General features: G+C 25.9%; 2 protein-coding genes across 2 annotated transcripts; both read right to left on the reverse strand.

Annotated features, from left to right (window-relative positions):
* Positions 1-6,559, reverse strand: LOC112599090 (troponin C). The gene is made up of 5 exons (XM_025345821.1): positions 6,465-6,559; positions 5,998-6,025; positions 1,361-1,504; positions 1,039-1,290; positions 1-170 (listed from the first exon to the last, which is right to left on the reverse strand). The coding sequence occupies exons 1-5, from the start codon at positions 6,465-6,467 to the stop codon at positions 142-144; spliced, it is 456 nt and encodes a 151-aa protein (XP_025201606.1). The 5' UTR covers positions 6,468-6,559; the 3' UTR covers positions 1-141.
* An 8,094-nt stretch (positions 6,560-14,653) lies between these two features.
* LOC112598747 (ribosomal protein S6 kinase 2 beta-like) lies at positions 14,654-22,887 on the reverse strand. Its single transcript, XM_025345337.1, has 16 exons — positions 22,156-22,887; positions 19,074-19,361; positions 18,931-19,012; positions 18,708-18,868; positions 18,496-18,602; positions 18,247-18,424; positions 18,024-18,189; positions 17,791-17,946; positions 17,587-17,735; positions 17,344-17,466; positions 17,191-17,280; positions 15,977-16,135; positions 15,620-15,858; positions 15,437-15,554; positions 15,237-15,374; positions 14,654-15,171 (listed from the first exon to the last, which is right to left on the reverse strand). Exons 1-16 carry the CDS (start codon positions 22,222-22,224, stop codon positions 15,058-15,060), a joined length of 2,337 nt encoding a protein of 778 aa, XP_025201122.1. The 5' UTR covers positions 22,225-22,887; the 3' UTR covers positions 14,654-15,057.
* Between the last annotated feature and the right edge of the window lie 260 nt (positions 22,888-23,147).

Genomic DNA, 23,147 nt, shown 5'->3' on the forward strand with positions numbered 1-23,147 from the left:
TATGTTAAATTTGATAGAAGATTATGTGATTTATATAAAAAAAATTCTGTTTTTGTACAAAATAAATAACATTTTCTGAAAGGTGTTGACTGAAGAACCCATTTCTCGAATGACTCCAGTTTGATACACCATCAGATTTCCTTATTCTCCAGTCATCATTTCCATGAATTCTAAAAAAAAAAATTCAATACGCATTTAATTTATATTGTGTTTAAATTAACTAATTTAAATTATACCAACTTAACGATTAGATAAACATATAATTTTTTTTAAATACATTTAATAGGTACTAATTTACTTGTAACAGTAAAATATTAAATAAAAAATTTATTTTTATGAATGTTTATCGCATATATTTATAGTGATTTACTGACGTTAATGCAAAGCCTGATTATATTTAATTAAATAATACTGGGGACATTTAGAATGCTTGTTTATTTTGTATTTTAAAGTTTCTAATTCTAATATTATTCAAAATAAAATAATTATAAAATAATTATTTTATACTAAAAAATGCATTTGGTTTAATTATATTACATAGTTAGATCGAATAAGTAAAATACGAACAATTTTATAGGAAAATAAATTGATGTTACTATAGATTCTTTCGTAACTTTTTATATTTAAACGATATTAAAGTTTCATAGAAAAAAATATAATGAAGACGATAAAATTTAAAATACTTTCTATATTGTTTGATGAATTTGAAGTGTTAACAATAGATATGTAACTTCATTTTTGGTTATAGCTTAATAGCTTATAGTAGTTATAAGTAAAACAAGTTTTCTTAACAATAGTGAGAGTTAAAAATGAAAGTTTATTTAGATTGTCAATCATGATTGAAATCTATAATAATTGTATATTATTATGAATTGATTTAAAAGTATGTTTTATAAGTTTATAATAGTACATTTTAATGAGAATGTAAATTGAGAAATTTTAAATTTTGTGTTAATGCTGGATTCACAAATTGATATTATTCTATTTAATAAATAAATATACGCAAGTCTGCAGCACAAGAACCTTTTATAAACTCACCATCAAAATCTACTGTTCCAGAACCATCGGAATCAATTTCGTCAATCATCATGTCCAATTCTTCATTGGTCAGCTGATCATCAAGCTCTCTCAAAATTTCTTTCAGGCATGATGTAGGAATATAACCATTTCCTTCTTTGTCGTACAACCTAAAAGCTTCACGGAGTTCTTTTTGCATGGCTTCATCGTCTTCTTCGACAATAAACTTAGCAGCCAATGTTACGAATTCGTCAAACTCCAAACGTCCAGATTCTTTAAATATAATTTATTTAAAAATTATACTTAAAACAAATTATTAAAAAGTAAAAAGAAAATCATTTACTATCTGCGTCAACTTCTTCAATAAGTTCGTCGAGAATCTTCTTGTTGAACGGCTGTCCCATAAGTCGTAAGATATCGGCCACCATGTCTGTGGGTATACTTCCAGATCGTTCGCGATCGAATGCATCGAAGGCTTTTCTGAGGACTGAACATTAACACCAATTAAAAATGTTGTTTTTTTTAAATTTAATGTAATAGCAGTATGTTTAAAAGAATAATTTACTCAGTTTTGTTAATTTCATATGCACATATCAAAAACCAATAAATAATTTTATGAATTGCTCTTGCTTTTTTGAACAATTTTATTTTCAAATTAATACTAAATATACGAGGAATTAAGATTGTTTTTTAGTTAATAATATTTCTAAAACTTATCTTTGATCACCACCTTTTAGTATACCGATAACGATAATAAATACTATGGAAATAAATTTGGAAGTAAATTTTAGTTAATCGTTTATTATGATCATAAAAATGTTAGCAAATGTGTCTGTTATTTTTATGGAAATTGAATTTTAATATAATTTTTACTATCTATAGTTTTTATTAAAAATGTTATGCACTGCATATTTTATTTTTATAGAGATTATTTTGTAGATGAGTTTTTTCCTGTCAACAAAGAAATAATAATGATAATATAGTAACAATGGGTTCTTCATACTTTGTAGTTAATTAAAAATATATTTATTACAATTAAATCTATAAACACGAAATAATTTTAATTTAATGACAGTTATTTAAATTGTATAAATAACTATTAATTTATAGATGAATTAAATTCTTAAGAAATAAAAGTTTATTTTTTATAATTAATAAAAAGCTTTTGAGATTTTCACGAAAATTTTAACAATTAAATTTTAAGTGTTGATTGTGATGTGATATAATAATTCCAGAAATTTAAATATTTTTAATCTGTTGTACGATCGTTAATATGTCAAAACTTAAATGCATTGTAATCATAACATGGTATATTATACACACTATCTATCTATCTATCTATCTATATAGTTTTTTGAAACTAGAATGATAAAGATAAATTCTATATAAATTTCAATAATCATTTAAATTAACCAGTTACTTTGTATCAAAAGGTATGTCAAAACTTTGGATTTAGATTAATGTTTACGAACTGCTATAAATAGGGAATGTTCATATTAAACATATAATGTTATTAATGTATATTTAGATATTTCAAAATACCTAAATAATATAGCTTAAAAATATATAAATATCTACAATATATATGTATACCATATTTTAATCATAAAATTAACACATAACAATAATTAATATGATCCAACACAATTAAACAACCATAATTAAAATTACTGATTCTCTTATTTCAAGAACTTTATTTCATATGAAATACATATTTTGGTGTATGATAACAAAACAAAACGTTAGAGTTTTTGACTGTACAAAGTTATAGGTAAATTAGATATTAAAATGGATTTTTAGGTATAAGTATATAAAGTGATATATTTAGGGTTAATAATCATTAATCATATAGTTTTTTATTGTTCAACATATTTTTATTAAAATATTCAAGTATATAAATACAATATATATGATATATATATATATTATATTATTATAACTTAATATATAGCTACATAAATCTAGGCAATAATTAAATTTTATGACACAAATAAATGTATTAAACTAATTTTGTTTTAATTTTATAATGGTCAAGTATAAATACTAATAATATTATAAATCTAATTTTTACAGTTTTACGGAAATACAAACCATTTATAACGTTACTATTTTTATAAATTTAAGATTTAAAATTATTGACAAAAAAAAAAAGACATATATTAGACGAACGACTGTTTATTAGCTTATATTATGTGAATCTTTATCAATACAATAATGTAAATTCAAGATTATATTATAAAATTAATTATTGTATTGAATAAATAATGAATTTATAAAGCTGTAGATCAATAATTATCTATTTTTATTTCTGAGTGTTTTAAAATACTTTAATTAATTCATTTTTTGATACGTAAATTCTACGAGGAATTTCTAATAAGGAATGTTCTTACATTAACAATAATATTTTTTAAGATGACTAACATTATGAACGGCTTTTAATGAAGTTTACATTTCTTACGTAGTATGATAAATTTGTGTAACTACATATATTATATGTTTATGAAATTAATTTTTTTTATAGTTATTTTAATATCATACATAATACATTTAACTATAAATACTAACCTACTTTAATTTTAATTCGCCAGTGTATAAAACTACGCGCATTTTAAATACAATTTTACTTATAAAACAATAAAAAATAATTTTAGTGATATTGAAACATATTTTTTTAAACTACTATGCAGGCTCTAAAATTTGATTTAAATACATGACAATATATTAATTAATTATAATAGTTAATAATTATTTGATCTACTATATACTACATGGATTCCATAGTTCTAAAATTAATGAGATGTATTTTCTTTTTTAAATTTAGGTCTAATAAATCTAACTATACAAGGTTTGTATTTCAACTTAAAGCGACTAAATTACACGTCAAGTGTTGGTTTTATTATATTTAATTAATATTGTGGAATAATTAACAAATAAAAAATATAATAATTTATGGAATAAAAATTTATGCTGGGATGTTTATGAAATTAAAAATAATTAAACAATTTTACAAAAAGGTAACAACATTTTCAAATTATTTTAATTTTAAAAGCAATATTTAATTAAGCATTACGTCGCAGGCATAAGTTATAGGTATATATTATGCGATTTTGGCCGAATTTTTAAAATAACAAAAATAATCATATGATTGTAATTTATATTGGTAACAAGACAAGCAAGAATGCCAGGAATTTATTTGAGTAGGCAGTACAAATTAGTGTAATCAAATAACGTTTGAATTAGTGATAAAACACAAATAATATGAGGCATATTAATAGTATGGTAAAAAAACATGTGGTTTTTTGAAACCGTTTACACCATAGTCGTATACTGGTTAAGCGATAACCACCATCAAAACCTGGGAATAATAAAAATAAATAGAAACTGAATAATTAAAAACATAGGTAATTGAATACATACAATTTTTCTATTTTGTACTAAATACTTAAGATAAATTATTTAATAATTGTTAAAATAATATTAATGTATGGCATATTGTAGTATTAAGTTTGTATAAATTTATAAAATTAATAATTGTATAGATACGTTTATAAGTAGGTATAGATAATACAATTTTAAACAACAAAAATATTTCAAATGATTTAAGTTTTAATATCATGTTAGTATAGTTAAAAGCATGTTTATTAAGTTATGTATATCTATAATCGCTGTGAAGAATTAAATAGATTTGCAAAATACGTAAGTGTCTATTAGTAATTCTAATTCTACTATAGTTAAATGTTTATATAATTGTATATTGTATATATTATACTTTATTTAAGTTTAAATACACTATATATATATTATGTGTGTGTAATATGTAAAATGTATGTATGTTTTAGTTCTTTAGTATAAAATGTTTGATTCAAATTTAGTTTGACTACACGATGTATTTTAATATTTTATAATTTAACTAGGAAATACAAGTAACCTAGGCAAATTATTATAATAAGAGCGATGCTAATTTTAGGTTGTGGTCATAACACATTTGTATAACTGATCCAGCATTCAGCTATTATGGATGTGCCAACACTTGGTACGATTTGTGCCAAGAAGTTTATTATTATTATATTAATAAGCGTGTATATGAGTAAACGATACTAAAAGCTTATCGAGTGAGTGTATGTAATGGGAAAAAAGTCAAATTTGCACATGTAAAAAAAAGGAACAGAAACCTAGATTAAAAATAGAACATAGGTACACTGTTTGTATGATTAAAAGTTATAAATTAATATTCAAAGATAAACTAAATATTAAAAAATTACTATCCAATAATTATATTATGTTAAAGTTATTTATAAAGTATAATATCTACAAAACTAAGTTAATTTTTTTGCAAACATAATATATTATGGTTAGTATAATACAAATATATTATTAAAAAAATATTAATTATTTTTATTTTTTAGATTTATTTTTATAATTTATTTTTTTTTTGTTTTGTTTTTAATCTTCTAAAATTGTACTTATAATTTATTATATATTATTTATCTAATTAAATGTATATTGATTATATATTTATTACTTACGTTATAATACTAATTATTAAACCTGGTAAACGTGTATATCTATTAATCAGACCAGTGCTATGAGTAGGTACCTACTTAGAACTTAAAAATATTATAAGATAATAATATATGTGAATATAGGTAAAAGAAACTTTATATTAAAGTGTTTATTTATTTTTTATTTAATGACATCTGTAACAAAGAAGAAAACAATATTTATACATATATATTATATGCAAAGAAGTAAGAATTAAATAATGTAATAACTAATTACAAAATATGATTATAGTATACAAGTGTGCATTTTTAATCGAAATCTTCTCTATTTAATAGGGTATATAATTGATTATTGTATAAATAGTAGATAATAATGTGTTTTATTTTTTTTTTTTTTTGGTTTTAAAAATTACTTATAAACAAAAGAAAAAATGTACACAATACATGACGTTTACAAATAACACGTAGGCATAGTTACCTGAGATTTGTTCTGGCGGTAAATCTTCCTACAAAATAAATAATAAAAAACAATTTAAAAATTGTAGTCAAGAAAATTTCATACACGTATGTATAGGTGTTAATAGGTGTAAATAGGTAGTAGAAAAGATACTGAATGAAGATATTTATTTGGCAACGGAACACATACAATAGTTGTAATTATGAATCGAATTTCAAACGATTGGCAAAACAATAATTGTCTACCAATGTGCCAATTTATCTCGCCCAATATCTTGGCAGATGACAAAACTCATTCAGCAGGTAGAAATGACAATAATATATGTATGTGTCTTTCTATTTTTTTTTTTATTTTTTTTTCTGACACGAGTTAATAATTAAATAAACAACTATTTAATATGGTATGGTGAATTGCCAAATATTTTATTCATCGATACATCCACGTGAACGATAAAACACAACACAAAACATTATACCTATTCCACTTACCATTTTTCAAACTAGGGAAATCGACTTAAACAACCAACGGGAACGTTTCGAAGAAAAAAATGTGTCGTGCGTTCGCCGCTTGTGAACTGGAGAAGTTAGATTATTACACTGAATCGCAAGCCTGCACCCCCACTGTTTCTAAATTTTCTATCTCCGGATCTGTGGTTAATGTGTTAGTTGAAGTCGAGGAAAGGGACGATGTGAAAATAAAACCGATAAAATTAGAACTTTTGGAAGACGATCGTCTACAACACATTACAGCACTGTATTACCCGCGTGATGTAGTCAATGGCATCATTTCAGATTAATACGTGTTTAGTATCTAATAACAAATCTATATAATTTCTGAAAAAATTGCATTAAATAACTTTAAAAAAGATCGAAATTATTATAATAGGCACACTGTTCATTAAGTTGTCAAAAACTTATAAAAATAAAAATATTCGATTTCTTAATAGCTAGTATGCAGTTTTTCATTACGGGAGCCGGGAAAATATTTTCAAGTTATTAATTATATTATACGTATAACTTGAATAGTGGTTGTTAAATATTATTATTAAATAGATGGTAATAGATAGTAACTGTAATATAGGTATTTCAATGTCACCGGTAAAGTTTTATACCGGTTTATATAACTTACTTATTAAATATTCAAAACACTGAATAGATACTAATGAAAAACAATTAACCTTTCACATAACATTGAATTAAAAATTATATATTATATTGGACAACAACATCGGTTAGGTAGGTAATAGATACCTTAAAATCGTTCTCATGTAATACATAAAAAATAATAAAATGTAATAAAACGTAGTAAACATTTTATATATAATGTAAAATAAAATAATAATTGCATGTAACTTATGACTTTTTTAATTATCAATATTGGGATTAATCGCTTATGACTTTATTAATTTATAAAGTATTTTTAAATATATTATTTAAAGTATTTTGAAGAAAAAACTTAAAAAGTCAAAACATTTATATTTTTAAAATAAATTTCAATAGAAAATAGTCGAGATGAAAATATAAAATAGGAACATTTCCATAAAATCACATCGTTATAATAGATATGAGGCCAAGTTTTGCGGGTGGCAGTATTACTAAGACTTATGCGGCAAAGATATACATAAAACAGTTCTCAGAATGTTTATATGATTTAATAATAGATTTTGTGGACCAAACATAATATCCCACACAAACCCATTTAGTCTATGAAGCACTCACTAATTTCACACTGACACCATTTCGTTCTTAAAATATTATTTTAATTAACAATATCATATGATTACAATTTATATTATAACACGCCTATAATATATCATTATAATATAATTTATCTGGTCTTTTGATTGATTTGAGTTTAATAGGCTTAAAAATATTATTGATATAATAAATTAGAATGTGTACATTATATTTATATGTGTACATAATGTCTGTACATTATATTTAGCTTATAAGACATAAATAAAAAACGTGTTTAAGGTAAATAATAAGTACATTACGCGTTGAAGTCAATGAATTCTAATTCTTTGATAATATATTTACGATTTTTTTTTTTTTTTTTTTTTGTTAATCTCAATATAGTACTATTACATTAAAAATGATATTCTTGATATTCTTAAAAGTTATAAATTAAACTTTTACATGTAAAAAATATGTCATTAAGTATAAATATACAACATATTAGAAATTGTTTGTAATTTATGTTGACAATCATAAACTATAAATTATAATAGCGGATAAAAGAAACAGAAAAAGAAAAAAACCTTAAATATAAATTTTTCTTCAGTCTATTATTACGTATTTGTCAGTTATAGTAGTGTTGTTTAGGTGTAAGTTTCAATTGGGTTTTTCAAAACTTTCGATAAAGAATATAAGAACTAGTCAACATTCATGGCGCACTCCAACACAAGACAGCATGTCAGCAGGACTGGTTGAGATGATCCTAAAGACATCTATTCATCGTCTGTACTTCAAGGGAAGTTTTTTTTTTAAAGAAGCAACACTTTCACAGGTTTTTTAGTACTAAACATTCCATGTTTACTTGTTACACGGGTTCTAATTTCTCCTAATTTTATATTTGCTAATCAATTATCGCGTTACGATATAAATGTATCATACATATTATTATTACATAAAAGATGTTAAAATAACTTGAATAAAGAAATGAATAAAAAACACTCTTGGGTAAAAATGTTTTATCTGTTGCCTTACTGCCCTGACATAAGCCACTAATGTAAGTAACGTTTTAATTATATAGGTATGCATTACAATTATTGAACGTTTTGTTCTATTTCAACTAATTTATTTGTCAGACGGGTGTGGTTAGGTTAAGCCTTATATTTAAGAGTCAACTCTTTTTGGCCGAATTTCATACGACCGACATGTTATGATTTACAATATTGATCAAAAAAATAAATAAATCAGTTGTTTATAAATTAAATATGTATCTATGTTGTACGTAATATATATTATTGTATTAATGTATATAAATGAAAAAATGATAATTATAATAATTAAATAATATATGAGTGATAAGTCAATAAAATGTCAATCATAAAATATACATATCTGTACATATATAATAATAATAATAATAATAAAAGAAAAAAATTATAAATTGTTATAAAATGTTATTATTTATATTAGTTCCTACTGTAGTGAGAATCGTATATAATAATTGTAAAAAATATTCAAAACTGTTTTAAATGTTTCATCCGTAATCCAATGTGATAAACCAGTTTATTAATTTTATTTTTTTAAGAAACATCAGTATTTTTTCATTAGAAACTGATATTTCCCTTAGTAAGAATCGATCACTATCTAAGCATTTTTTTTAAATTATCAGTAAAATACTAAAATGTATTTCTTTTACGCTAGTTATTGGCTTAGAAGTAATATTTATTTGTTTCAAGTAAAATTATTTTTCTTGTTACTTTTATTGAAAGCACGTAAAGGCGAGAAGTAATTAAAATTGCACAGTGAATGTCTTGAATAGTTTAAGACAGTTTTTTCTGAGTCGATCTAACTTTATCGTTTATATTTTCAATAGTTTGTTTCTATAGTCAAACGGTTCGCTTCTGGTACGCGATTATGTATAGAAACTTAAATTTCAATCACATGTTTTTTATTTGACAAAAATGTAATCATTCGAGCATTACAACTGTCAGATTCATTTTTCTTTTTTATGATAACGTTTTTCACATTCTCAATAAAATACATTTTCACGTTGCTTATTTTCGACTATAATATAACCGTTAAAAATTATTGTTTTTATTATTTAAATAATATACCTGGCTATAATGCATTTGTTTTATCCTATTATTTGATATTTAGTTTACTATCAATTTGACAGACGATAAAATGGTCATGTAAAATAATCGCATTGATTCTCACCACAATATTTACCGTTGCATTTTTGACATACGATTTCGTCTCTGTTTCTAGTTTGTGGCTAAAATCAGTAAAATCATGTCGGCTCATAGGTTTGTCGGCTAATTGGATTCGGCCCATTGTCCGCCACCCCGTCTGAAATCTGTAGAAAGGAAGTAGGAACGAAGGATGTAGCATATTATAGTGCGCAATTGATGATAGTATTTGTTGTTGTTAAATTCATCAATTATTATGCTAATAGACATCATATTCTATACTCTATGGATATACGTTCCGTATTTCTTGTACGATTTTTTTAGACACAAGTATAGTAGGTTGTCATTGATGTGTATCGCGTTTAAATATTCAATTAATTTAAACTGTTATAAGCATCAACGTCACAGAAGACAAACACGATAGAAAGAAAGACCCGATATTTATTATTGTAGCTGTCCAACCCAATACTGACGTGCTGCTAAACCAATGCGGTAAATGCTGCAGCAACAACGAAAACCAACGAACATACGCATCCTACAGCTTCAACCATCGCCATAGTATAAGATTAAGTTTTTTGTCTTATTTGCATGTGCTATGTACAAATTATTAAAGTGTTATTACTTGTTACGTAAGTTTCTCGTGACGTGTTATTGATCGAAGATACTAAATTATGTTTGTAAACATTTTATAAGCATTATTAGTGGATAGGGTAAATTTGTAGGACACTTACCTACATTTACTTAGTATTCATAACAGATATACGATGAAACCGGTTCGATTGGTTAGCATATAATATCGCATCTACTTTTTTTAATCATACACCTAAGTAGGCACTACTTGTTATCGATTTATCACATGATTCGCATAGTAATGATACTAAAAAAGTAGGAATAAAATGTTTGCACTTTGCACACAACGTTTTACCGATATTATATACCTACGTTTATCTGTACATAAAATATAACAACACGCGATCGGTTCATCGATACTTATTACAATTATTAATTTTTACCAAAACTCTTCTGCATGGTAAGATACTTACTTAAAACTAAGGGGCCCTATAAAGAATGTAAAAAAGTGAAAGACCAACCCTTCGGAAAATTTAAAAATTCATTTTTTGTTTTCTATAACTTTTAGATTTTAGATACGATAAACGTATTGATTTTCAATGAGTATTTGTTTTTTTTTTATTTGTGTATGTGTACACGATAAGAAGGTAGTCGATAAAATATTCAATTTTCAATATTGAGGGTGGTTTTTAGATAATTAATTGAAATAGTTTAGTTTATATAACGGAACTATAAAATCTAAAAAATATGTATAGACAATTATATTTTATAGATATTTGTAAATTTGGACGAGAGTAGGTACCTACTTATTTAAATGATAATTAGAGTTATAATTTACAAATATAAAACATTATTTATGGGAACTTCAAATTTGTACACATATTATATTATGAATTTTACTATATGTAAATAATGACATTTTTGACTTCTGTTAGGATTTTACTATCTAGTTATACCATATAAGAATCTATTTTTACTGTTTTAAAAAATATATACGTAACAAATCATAAGTTCAAATTTAACACATCCATAATAATAAACCACTCGATACCTAATGTACAGCAGAACAGTTCCTGCTGGCTGTTTACCTACTTTTTTATTGATGATAACACGCTAATAGAATCCTATTAATATTACGTGTCATGTACTCATGTAACGCATGAGAGGACCTACCTAAAATAGGTAGTAGGTACATTTCCTACGGGCTTTACAGTGATTTTGTAGTACTGATAATTTTTAACTAATAAACATTCAAGATCCTGACTATAAGCTATTTTTTAACTAAACGATTTAACTGGTTTAAGTTCTAAGTTTTTACTAGATATTGCAATATTAATGAATGCTGAAAACATTTAGCTCCAAGTTCTAACACTTAAGGGAACTAAATATGAAATTAACATATACTTATAGGCTATAATATACTTTAATCTTATTATAATGGATTAAACCAAAATACTTATTAGGTATGACTTGTTAAATAGTACTAAAAACAAAACTAGAATCAATAAAATGTTATGGAAAACATAATGAAATAAGCTAAAATTATATACATAACCTTCAGACATTATCCGATCGAAAGACCTAATGCACTTGTACGGATGTGCCTAGTACCTACCTACCTATAGGTGTACTTATCAATCAATTTTAAACCGGTATGATAACATTCCTCTATATTCGGATATTCCAACTAATAAATCCAACTACTTATTCTTTAATACTTACTACAAGGCGTGGATATAGACATATAGCTATATTCGTCAATCTAATAAAAACTAATATAAATTGGTAATTTTGAGTTTTTAAGCGACTTGGAATTAAAATTGTCAACATTTAAGAGTTTAAGTAAACCAAATCCAAACAATAGGTATAAAAAGAATAATAACGCATTGATTATTTTTTAAATATTGTTGTACAGAATTATTATACAATAATTAAAAAAAGGTTATAATTACTATGCATTACTTAGCATAAAAGTTTTAATGCCTGAACAAATTACGCTTAGTATATAATGATAATGTTTTCAAGGGTACCTACCTGCAAACATTTTTCTCATTTGGTGCCAACAATTTAAAATGTCCCCCTTTCTTCACATTTGAATCGAATAAAAAATTATTTTTATTATAGATTGTCCACCTTATTTGTTGATGATGGGATTATTTTATATTTTAAAATTTGTGAAATAATCTTAATCATCAAAACTTTTTTTTGTCATTTAAAAAATGCTTAGATATATTATAGCAAAGTTCCCATACCGAGTCCTTAGTCAATAATTGTATCCGTGTAAGACTACGCCAGGTTTTAAGTTTTATTTTATTTTGCCAGTAGAACAGAAAAATCTAATGATACTATAATTTAATAAATACATTTATCATAAGTAAATGTAACTCTAAAACAACAGTTCAAATATTAAGACCTAAATGATCTTTCGATAATATAAGATTAAAAGAACATAAAAAAAATAAATAAAACATACTTAGAGAATCCTAATAAATCAAATTAAGTTCTACATAATTAGGTGGCTATGATCAATCGTCAACCATTTATCCTTAACTATGTTAATAACAAGGTGTATGTACTTACTAAACAACAAAATAACTGTTGGACATGGATAGTTGTTTTTCTATAATATTTAATGTAATAAAAATATATTTCATACTATTAAAGTCAGGTACCAAATGGCTAATTAGCACCATAAAATTTATATATTTTTACTGTAAATATCATTTTACACATTGCACCCCTGATTATATTATACATGATACACCTACCTACAAAATAATAAATTATTATAGTTGTGTTTTTAAAAATTAACAACACCCATCGGTTAGCGTTCGTGAAAATAATTGGAAATTATAGCATTTTTTAATTGTTTATTTACGATCTGCATGAACAACTAATGACATTATTTTGTTAGGTACATGGTCATGAATAATAATTATCGTCAATTGACACGCGTACCAACCTATAGATTTTATTAATTGCCATTATTCAATAAATTACTATTCAATTAACATACTAATCATACGTTATGTATTTTACTGCCAAAGTTGTTTAGAAACAAGCAGATTACTCGTCTGTTAGCTACTGACCTGCCAACGATATGACAAAAATTTAAAATGAGATATCCATTTATTGGCAATGTACTTACATCGTGATACGTCTCGTCTGCACTTTGTATGGTACATAAAAAAGGAAATAGAAAGAGATAGATAGAACGACGAACGACAGAATACGAGTATGCCGAATTTAAAACTGAACCCAATTCCAGCAAAGATCAAATTTTCCCAAAATAACTTAATGTCAAGGACATGCTGGCAATAGTTATTAGAAGTACTTTAATTATTATTACCTATAACATTATATTATTCTTGGCGGCACTCCAATATGTTATCTAACGATATACCGTTTGATCTATGTAATATTAACTAATAAGTAATAACTATTAGGATCTTGTGTGAGATAGTGGATCATGTATCATCAGTACAACTACTAGTTCTAAAATAAAATTGATGATATTATATTATTTAAGAGGGAACCACACCCACATGTCTAGTAAACAATCACCACCTTACTAACATACAACATACATCAAATTTTCCATCAACTAAAGTTTAAGATTAAAAAAGTTTTACTAAACTTCCTAAAAGTGACAAAAAAAAAAATAATAATAATAATAAAAACATTGTTTTAAAACCAATACATTTGTTAGTTAATATAAGAAATCTAAAACCAATGTTAATAAATAAACAAAGGATAGGAATTGAACATTAGCTATTGACAACCTTAATAATAAATGGTAGGAAATATATTTCTAAGGAAAAATAACAACAAATTGTTTGACAAAACAAATGTACCATATTAAATACATAATAATATAATATATTTCTTAAATCTGAGATACCAGAAAACTTATCTGACAATACTGATTTTAAAAATATTAATATAAATACAATTTTAATGGAAATATAAACATGTAGTAATTTTAGTAAATTACCTAAACTAACAACTAATTAATAAAAATTGACTAAACTATGAAATGTACCAATAAGACATTTCTTTATTGCATTAAATTGTGCATTGGCAGCCACATACACAGTTAAAGCTAATTAAAAATTTCAATAAAAGAGAAAATCTGGGTAAACAATACCTTTTAATATTTTTAACAAATTTGTATATTTTTAAACATCAAAAATATAAATCTTGTATACTTTAATTTAACTGTAATCAATAAACATAACAACAAACTTACTAGGAATGTTTAATACTGTTTATTATAAGCATATTTGAACAAATCAAATGTAAAAAAATGTTATGAACATCATGTCAGACTTGATAATTGATGCTCATATGGTTTTTGTCACTATTAGTATATACACATAATTTAATAATTGAAGTCTATTACATTTATATTGTCAATGTTATCATGTAGTTTATATACCTTTTGTGCCGCGGTAAACAAATGCATTTTCTCTGAACTTTGAGAATTAATAAAATAATTTAAATATTATTAAGTCAAAAAGATATTTTAAAAGATATTAAAAGATGCTAATTTAAAAACGAAATATATAACGTATACAATAAGATATAAGTAGAAGTTATAGAAATAGAATAAAAAGGAATATATATTATATAAAAGTAGTTATTAAGTATCATTTAGTACGTGACTTGTGACGTCTTTGAGCCAGCTTACTTAAAACTACTGGTCCTAAATTAGGGGTTGGTGGTGACTGACTAACTGCTCGGTAAGTTGCTTCCATTGCTCCCTGAAACCAAAATAAAAGATTTTAATAAACATTAATATGAAAATAAGTGGAATTATTTAAATAACCTTAATCTTGTATGATTCCTGCAATTGTATCTGATGTGTTGGTAATTTGTCGCGATTCATTATCCATGGACTTGATAAAACCTGACAAGCTGAAGGTCTTTGATGAGGATCTATATGTAACAATTTTTTTACCAAATCCTAAAAAAATTAATTTGATTTAATAATACAAACTAAACTGTTACACAACATTAAAATGGTACTTTAGCTTCAGCTGACACTACTGCCCAGTTGCCTGATTTTAAATCTAGACTGCTATTGCCAATGCGATTTAATATTTCAGTTGGTGTATCTTCAGGTCCATTAGCAAATGGAGTATGTCTTCATAGAATATAATGATTAAGTCAGTTTAAAAAATTCAATATCAAGGTTTTAGCAATACTCACCCAGCTAATAATGTAAACAGCAGTACACCTAATGACCAGATATCACAAGCAGCATCATAACCTTGTCTTTTCAAAACTTCAGGAGCTACAAAATTTGCAGTATAACAAGGAGTCATCAAAAGCCCATTATCCGCACGTAGTTGTTTGGCAAAACCAAAATCACATATTCTTAAAGCCTCAGGTGATGCACTTTCAGTAGCATAAAGAATGTTTGATGGTTTTAGATCTCTATGCACAACCTAGAAATTAAAACCAAATATTATCAATTAAGTGAAGTTAATTAATAAATAATAGAAATATTGAATAATTTTTTTTTGATTTACAGTATTATTTTTTTAATAATAATAAAAAACTTACTCCACTTTTATGTAAATAACATAGAGTTGAAGTTACAACTTGCATTATGGCACTAGCTTCTCTTTCTGAAAAGTATTTTAACTTATGAAGTCTGTCAAGAAGCTCTCCGCCTCTCATATACTCCATCACTAAATACACAGACTTATCATCTTCATAAACCTGTAAATAAAATCAACAACTGAATAAATTATATTAATGTAAATAAAATTTAAATAAAGTATTCTTAATCACAAAAATATATTAAAAATCTAAAATGTAAACACTAATTTGTTTTGAACTTGAATAAAGTGTTGGAGAATAAGCTTCTTAATTATAATTTTTAAATTAAAATAAATCCAATGCATTGACATATTTAAGATTTTGTCAAGGGGAAAACACATTGGTAAACACATTATAGGACGAAGGGGTCACTTATCTTTATCAATGTTTCTTAAAATTTTGTGGATTTATTTACTTATTATCAGTAAGTACACATAGAAATGTATAAAAACTGTATTCTTTAAAGTAATGATTTAATTATTTTTATACATAATATATATTATGCCTAAAACATAAAGTTTAATTTTCAGTTTTTTAAATAAAGTTTATCAATGACCACTTCTGATGAAATTTCAGTATTTAAATAGCATGATTATAGAACAGAGGTTGGAAACCTGCGGCTCCTTAATATGTAATCTGCAAACTCATAAAATATAAATTATATTAAATTTACATTATTATCTATAGTGTATACTAACAACTATGATTAAAAAAAAAAAGTTGTTTAAATTTGTGTGGCTCTCTGGAAAATATGGTTTAATATAACCTTTTTTTTAAAAAAAGTTGCACATTCCTTTGAAAAGGTTCCTGACCCCTGTTATAGAGCTAATCCATTAAGTCTACTTTAATAAAAAATTCATATATCTATAGTATTTATAACTAATTTTTTTAATTGAAAAGGTAGTAACAACAATTTTTTTTATTTTGAAGATTTATTATTCATCATAAATTTTTTTTTTTTAAAAGGAGAAAACTATAATAATACAATTAGTAGTGTTGATAAATAAACAAATGTATACATAAGAGGAAAGCAGTAAAAAGGAATGCACTACCACTATACCTCTACCACCTTTAGCACCACTGCCTAATAAATACGCCACTGATTCAATAAAATCAAATATTAAATTATACATTTTATATTTAATTCAATTATTCATAAGATTAAAAATACTAACATCTCGTAATGTAACTATATTATTATGATGTCCATAACGTAAAAGTATTTCAACTTCTTCTTGGCAGTCTTTTTTTGATTTATCAATTATCTAAAAAAAAAAAATATTAATCAAAATAATAAATATGAATATTCTAATAATGAATGTTCTCACTTTAACTGCATACTCAATTCGAGTAGTTTTATGAACACATAATTTGCATAAAGAATAACTACCACGTCCAATTTCATGTTTAAAATCATATTCATCAGCAGCATTTCTTTTAGCATATGGTAACTAAACAATTGTTAAATATATATAAATATACAAAATTATAATTTTTGTTTTCTTGAAAAAACATATTTAAAAAATGTTATAAAGCATATTAAGATATAATTTAATTATTTTTTAGTTTACCTTTGAATAAGGTTCAGATGTTTTAGTTGGTACTGTTGTTGATTGTTGATGATTTGTTAAGTCTTCCTCACCAATTAAACAAGGAGCAACAAAACTAAATCCTCGAAATAGTTCATGGGCATTAGCACTTGGTGGAACACACGGGGAGTCTGAAATATATATGGTTATTAATAAATAGTTTAAAAAAATAATTTTAATTCAAACCTTTGGGTGTTTTAGAAGTAAATTCACTATCAAAATAGAATGCATCATCAGCCCTACTAACTGCTGGTTTAAATGGTGGATGGATTGTTTTATTGTATAGGTTATTCCAATTTATAGATGCAAAAAATGGATGATCTTTCAGTTCCTGAATACCAGCTAAAATGAAATAGAAAATTAACTACCATTACATACTATGATTAATATAATATTTAGACAAATATTTTTTAACTTACAAGCTCCTAAACGATTACTAGGATTTCTTTTGAAAAGTACACGTAATAGAGCTTGAGCTTCATTTGACAAAAACTGTGGCATACCAAGTTTGGCACGTAATATTTGCGACATTGTTTCTTTACGGTTAGCGCCTTGGAAAGGCAAGGATCCAGTTAACATTTCATACTAAAAAAACCAAGTATTAATTTACAATATTTACAATATTAAAATTGCATGATTTACCATTAAAACGCCAAATGACCACCAGTCTGCTACAAATGAATGACCTTTGCGATTTACTACTTCAGGAGCCATGTATTCAACAGTTCCACAAAATGAATAGGCTTTTTGATCATCTAATGGTAACTTGCTTAGACCAAAATCCGTCAAAGATATATGACCATCAGCATCTAATAATATGCTAACATAAAAAATAGTTTTAATATTCATATTTAATTGATAACTTACCAACAGGTAAGATTTTCCACTTACTTTTCAGGTTTTAAATCTCTATAGATAATTCCTAGACTATGTATATGATCAAGAGCTAATGCCAATTCTGCTAAATAAAACTTAACATCTTCTTCAGTAAACATAACCTGAAATAGATGTGTAGAAATTTAATAAATTAGAATAGTTACTATTGTGGTTAATTATTACAATAAAAATGTAATAATAGAAAATAAATTATGCATATTAAATACCTCTTTAGAAAGTCTTGTAAAAAGATCCCCACCACGTAAAAAATCTAAAATAAGGTAAAGTTTGCCTTCAGTCTGAAATGCATAGTGTAACCGGACAATGAATGGATGTCGGACATCAACTAATATATTACGCTCCATTTTTGTTCTTATTCTATCCCTCACTAAAATAATTTAAATAATGTAAAATCTTATAATAATCTAGTAAGATGCAATTATATTATACCTTTTAGAGTTGCTTTTTTTAATACTTTCATTGCATAAAGTGTACCATTATCTGGTCCAACAATTTTTCGAACCAAAAATACCTATATTCAATTTAAAATTTAAAAATGTTTTTTCAAGTATAAGTAATGTATAAAAACTAACTTTTCCAAACGATCCTTGTCCAAGAACTTTTAACAATTCAAACTGAGATCGTTCAGCTCTTTCATGTCCCTCTTTTATGAGTTCTTTTAGTTCTATTTCATGACCACTGTTCTCATCAGAATCATTTTGATTTTCATCCTGATCATCATCTAATTCATCAATGATTTCATCATCTTTATCTGGACCTATACTTATAGCATCACGTAGATTTGAGGGGTTGGATTGATTAAATGGTATTGGATTTGACTTAGATGTACCTACAACCATGGTGTTGGTGTTAACTAGATTCTAAAATATCAAACAAAATTATTTATTAATAAAAATAAATAAAAATAACCATAAACAATATATAATAGAATAAGACACACACCTTAATGTTGAAGAAAAAAAGCTTTCAATGTAAAATAATAAAATCTGTTGTTTAATATTTAAACATACACTTAGCAGCCTATTAAGATTAAGAAACCTACTAATAACATCAGTAAAGAAGCCATTTTAAATAATATACTTATGACACATAAAATATAATGCATGGTTGTATGTTATAACTGACTATCTAAATTTCTCAATCCCCCTCTTCATATTTCATTTAAAATTAAATATAATAATAAATTATAGAATATGGTTGTTTCAAATTAAAATACTTTAGGTTCATGGCTCTGAATAAATTGTTCAGCAAAGATTAAATTTTTTAATTCATTCTAAATGATTTATTTTTATACTATACTCTATTTGTTATGAAATAAATGCAAGTTATTTTTAGTGATTCGTATCAATGAATTAATATTTTACTGAAAATTGTACATTACTAAATGATTATTAAAAGATAAAAACAGCAAGTAGATGACATAGGTTCAAATTTTCAGTAAATGCAACACACAAATTACAATTAGACAAAAATAATAGTTGTTTTTTAAAGTTAAACCACAGTTTGGCATTTTTCAATTAATGCTAAATATTATTTAGATACTTTCAAGGTACGTAAAAATTTTACAGAACAAACACTAAGGACAACAGTATATTGTTATTAGTTTTAGTTAGTTTTTAGCTTTTAACAATATTTTTTTTTTTTGTCACAACTAACGGTTTTATATCGAGTTTACTTAAATTAAAAAACAATATTTTAATGAAAGAAAAACAATGAGCTAAAGTTTAACAAATATTTATGTTTTTAATATATAAAAATATAAATTAAAAACATTATAGCATTTTAAAGTAGAATCTACTAAAAATTAACTCAACGAAAATTAGATGATAATTAACAATCATGCTGGACAACCTAATAAATAATAATTTAAGTAATTTGCCTAGTTTAATGTTATATCTAAAGTTATACAATACAATTTTTCAAAACATAAAAATATAGATAATACCTGCATTATCTGCTAATAATATTTTAAAGTGGGCAACTTATTTGTAAAAAAGTTAACTCGATGCTAAGAAAACAAGTATCTAAATATAAGACATATCTAATATACTAACAGCTCTATTAGCTCTATTATATGATCATTATTCTAATGTAGTTAATTCATTTTTACTGGATTTTTTTTTATAAATAATAGGAATTATAGAAAGTTTATACTTGGGACAACAAAGTCAAACATTGACAAATCCTACATTTTGTTTTTTATAATTTTTTCTTTGACATATAATTAAAATAGAAATAATTTTATCTTTGTATTCAATTACCTAGTAGTGATACTCAACTCGTCTTAACTTTAGTTTATAGCTAATCACAGGACGATAAAAAATATTCAAATAATCTTAAAATATACACGCATTATGGAAAATCAAATGTTTTAAATTTAAATCTAAAGGGAACTAAAAAGGTTTTTGTTTATTTATCAATTTTTTTTTTAAATTATTTATTTTTACGGAATAAAGATGTTTTCATATAAAAAAGTACACTCAGTATTATTTTTATATTCTTAGAACAATATACTTAGCACAGGCATAAAGATTTAGCATTTTTTATTATACCTAGGAGGAAAAATATTAAAGTGTTTTAAGGGAAACACTCTTTCCTCTGAATTTAAAGGAGGGGAGGTACCATTTTTTTGTTCTTCTTTGCTTATTTTAACGTTTTTTGAGCGTTAATAATTAAGTTATTGTGAGGTGCTTCAAATCCTAAGCCTGGCAGTTAAAAAAATACTGAATTGTGTGTACCACTATTGAATTAGAATGAATATTAAAAAAGGAACTTATCAGAGTTAGGTAAGTTAAATAATATGTATTAAACAGTATTAGCTACTTTATATTTTATTTATAATTTTGTTAGTAAATATGTATTATGATAATTAAAAAAAAAAACCCAATGAAAACATTTTAATTTAAAATAATTTTTTTTTTTTGAAATGTACAATTCGTAAATTATATTTACTGATTTTAGTTTTGTCAACAGACACTTTATATTTTCTTTATGAGATTTTAGATAGATGACCTAATAAGTTGAAAAATTAATAGTTCCAACCTTTGACTGTAGTTAAACTTTCAATGATTAGGTACTATTCAATGTTGGTTAGCATTTGAAATATATAAAAGTATTGTTATAGCCAGTAGGTAATATAACAATAAATTCAATCTGGATTTTATTTTCTGTTATTATCATATTCTGTTACAAAGCAATTGGAACAGTTAAGAACATCTATGAGAACTTTATAATTAAAAAAAAAAAAAAAATGTTAATAGGTACCAACATATTAAAATTCTGAATTATATAAAAGATTTTTTTTCAACTACTTAGGTACCTCGATAATGTAGTAACAGTGAGGATGGACTGAAGTCATAAAGTTTTAAATTGATTACAAAACCACTTAGGCAAATAAACCTACTTCGGGAGTATCTGCAGATAAATAAATGAATGAACAGTAACCCTAATATATTAAATTCACTAAGCATATGCAGTAAGTGGTGTGTTATAAAGATCATAAATATGTACTACCAATCTCTCAAGTTCACCAAGACCCCCGGTAGCCCTTTTACTAGGCGCTAAAAGCATTTTTTTTTCTTTTGCAAAACCAGTTTTTAACTGCAGTTCTGAACGCTGAACACGTTACGACCTACCAGAATAATAAACACTTACGTTACATTCGGTTTGTAGCGACACTCGTTTCCAAGGATCTACCGAATCTCCGAGACCGGCGAGTGGCATAATATCGCGCACTAGAGTACCTCGGGTGCACGGTAGATAAGGCTGTGGCGGTCGCTAATACGGTTCGTGCGAGACGTGGAAGGACGTCGAGGCCAACACACGCGGCGAGTATTTATCGTCCTGAAGGATGAGCGCGTGACAGCACGTCGATCGATGCGTATCTGCTGTTGTTATTGTCGTCGTCGTCGTCGTCGGGCGTACCGCGACCAGACATTGTACACAGGTACGAGAGACCGCGGATCGGGACGTGTCGCAGACGACGGACGTAATAATATTATTGGTCGTTGGCGTGTTAATGTGTTATTACTTATTACCGTGATAAACCGTTTATCACGAGCGAAACGAAGATTATTATTGGAAGTGAGCAGAAATTCCCGTTGGCCGCTGGGTGAGCGCGTGTGGTGCGCGCACGCAAGTTGTGATGGAAGTGGCACGACCGTACGGTTGACGGGAGGGATAACACCGGAAAAGAAACAGCTATTACAGCTAATGACTTTAATAATAATACAAATATACAATATTGATGTTATTGTAATGCACCACTACGACGATTTACATGAATATCGTGTTATCGGGTCGCCGCCACCACCGCCACCGTTGTGACAGGACGTGCGATAGATGGATTTCCCCGGGGCCCGAACAACAGGTACAGCTGAATAATAATTCTCACACCAACGTCAACGTGCACACATAATACACTGAAATACACACAAATACAGGCGCACGCGCACCCGAGCGCCCGCTGTAGATGATATCGGTTATCACGTGACAGGTGTTTTTTGTGCGTATACAGTGTGCCGGTGGCCATGGTGTGTAAAAACGTTTGACGGCGTCCTGCGAGTAGGACGTACTTCCGGCCATCGTCTCGTATTGTACTATTGTGTATGATCGCATAATATTGTATAATGAGTAATGATCGTATG

Source organism: Melanaphis sacchari, unplaced genomic scaffold, assembly GCF_002803265.2.
Source record: "Melanaphis sacchari strain LSU unplaced genomic scaffold, SCAv2.0 Contig4_pilon_pilon, whole genome shotgun sequence".
Taxonomy (NCBI): domain Eukaryota; kingdom Metazoa; phylum Arthropoda; class Insecta; order Hemiptera; family Aphididae; genus Melanaphis; species Melanaphis sacchari.

Coding starts and splice junctions, on each gene's coding strand:
- LOC112599090 (XM_025345821.1), bottom strand. Junction 1,505..5,997: donor ACCGCCAGAACAAATCTCAG/GTAACTATGCCT, acceptor GTTAATGTTCAG/TCCTCAGAAAAGCCTTCGAT. Junction 171..1,038: donor TGGAACAGTAGATTTTGATG/GTGAGTTTATAA, acceptor TTTTTTTTTTAG/AATTCATGGAAATGATGACT.
- LOC112598747 (XM_025345337.1), bottom strand. CDS start 22,224: ATGCCACTCGCCGGTCTCGGAGATTCGGTAGATCCTTGGAAACGAGTG. Junction 18,190..18,246: donor GGTCATTTGGCGTTTTAATG/GTAAATCATGCA, acceptor TGGTTTTTTTAG/TATGAAATGTTAACTGGATC. Junction 15,172..15,236: donor AGGAATCATACAAGATTAAG/GTTATTTAAATA, acceptor TTTTGGTTTCAG/GGAGCAATGGAAGCAACTTA.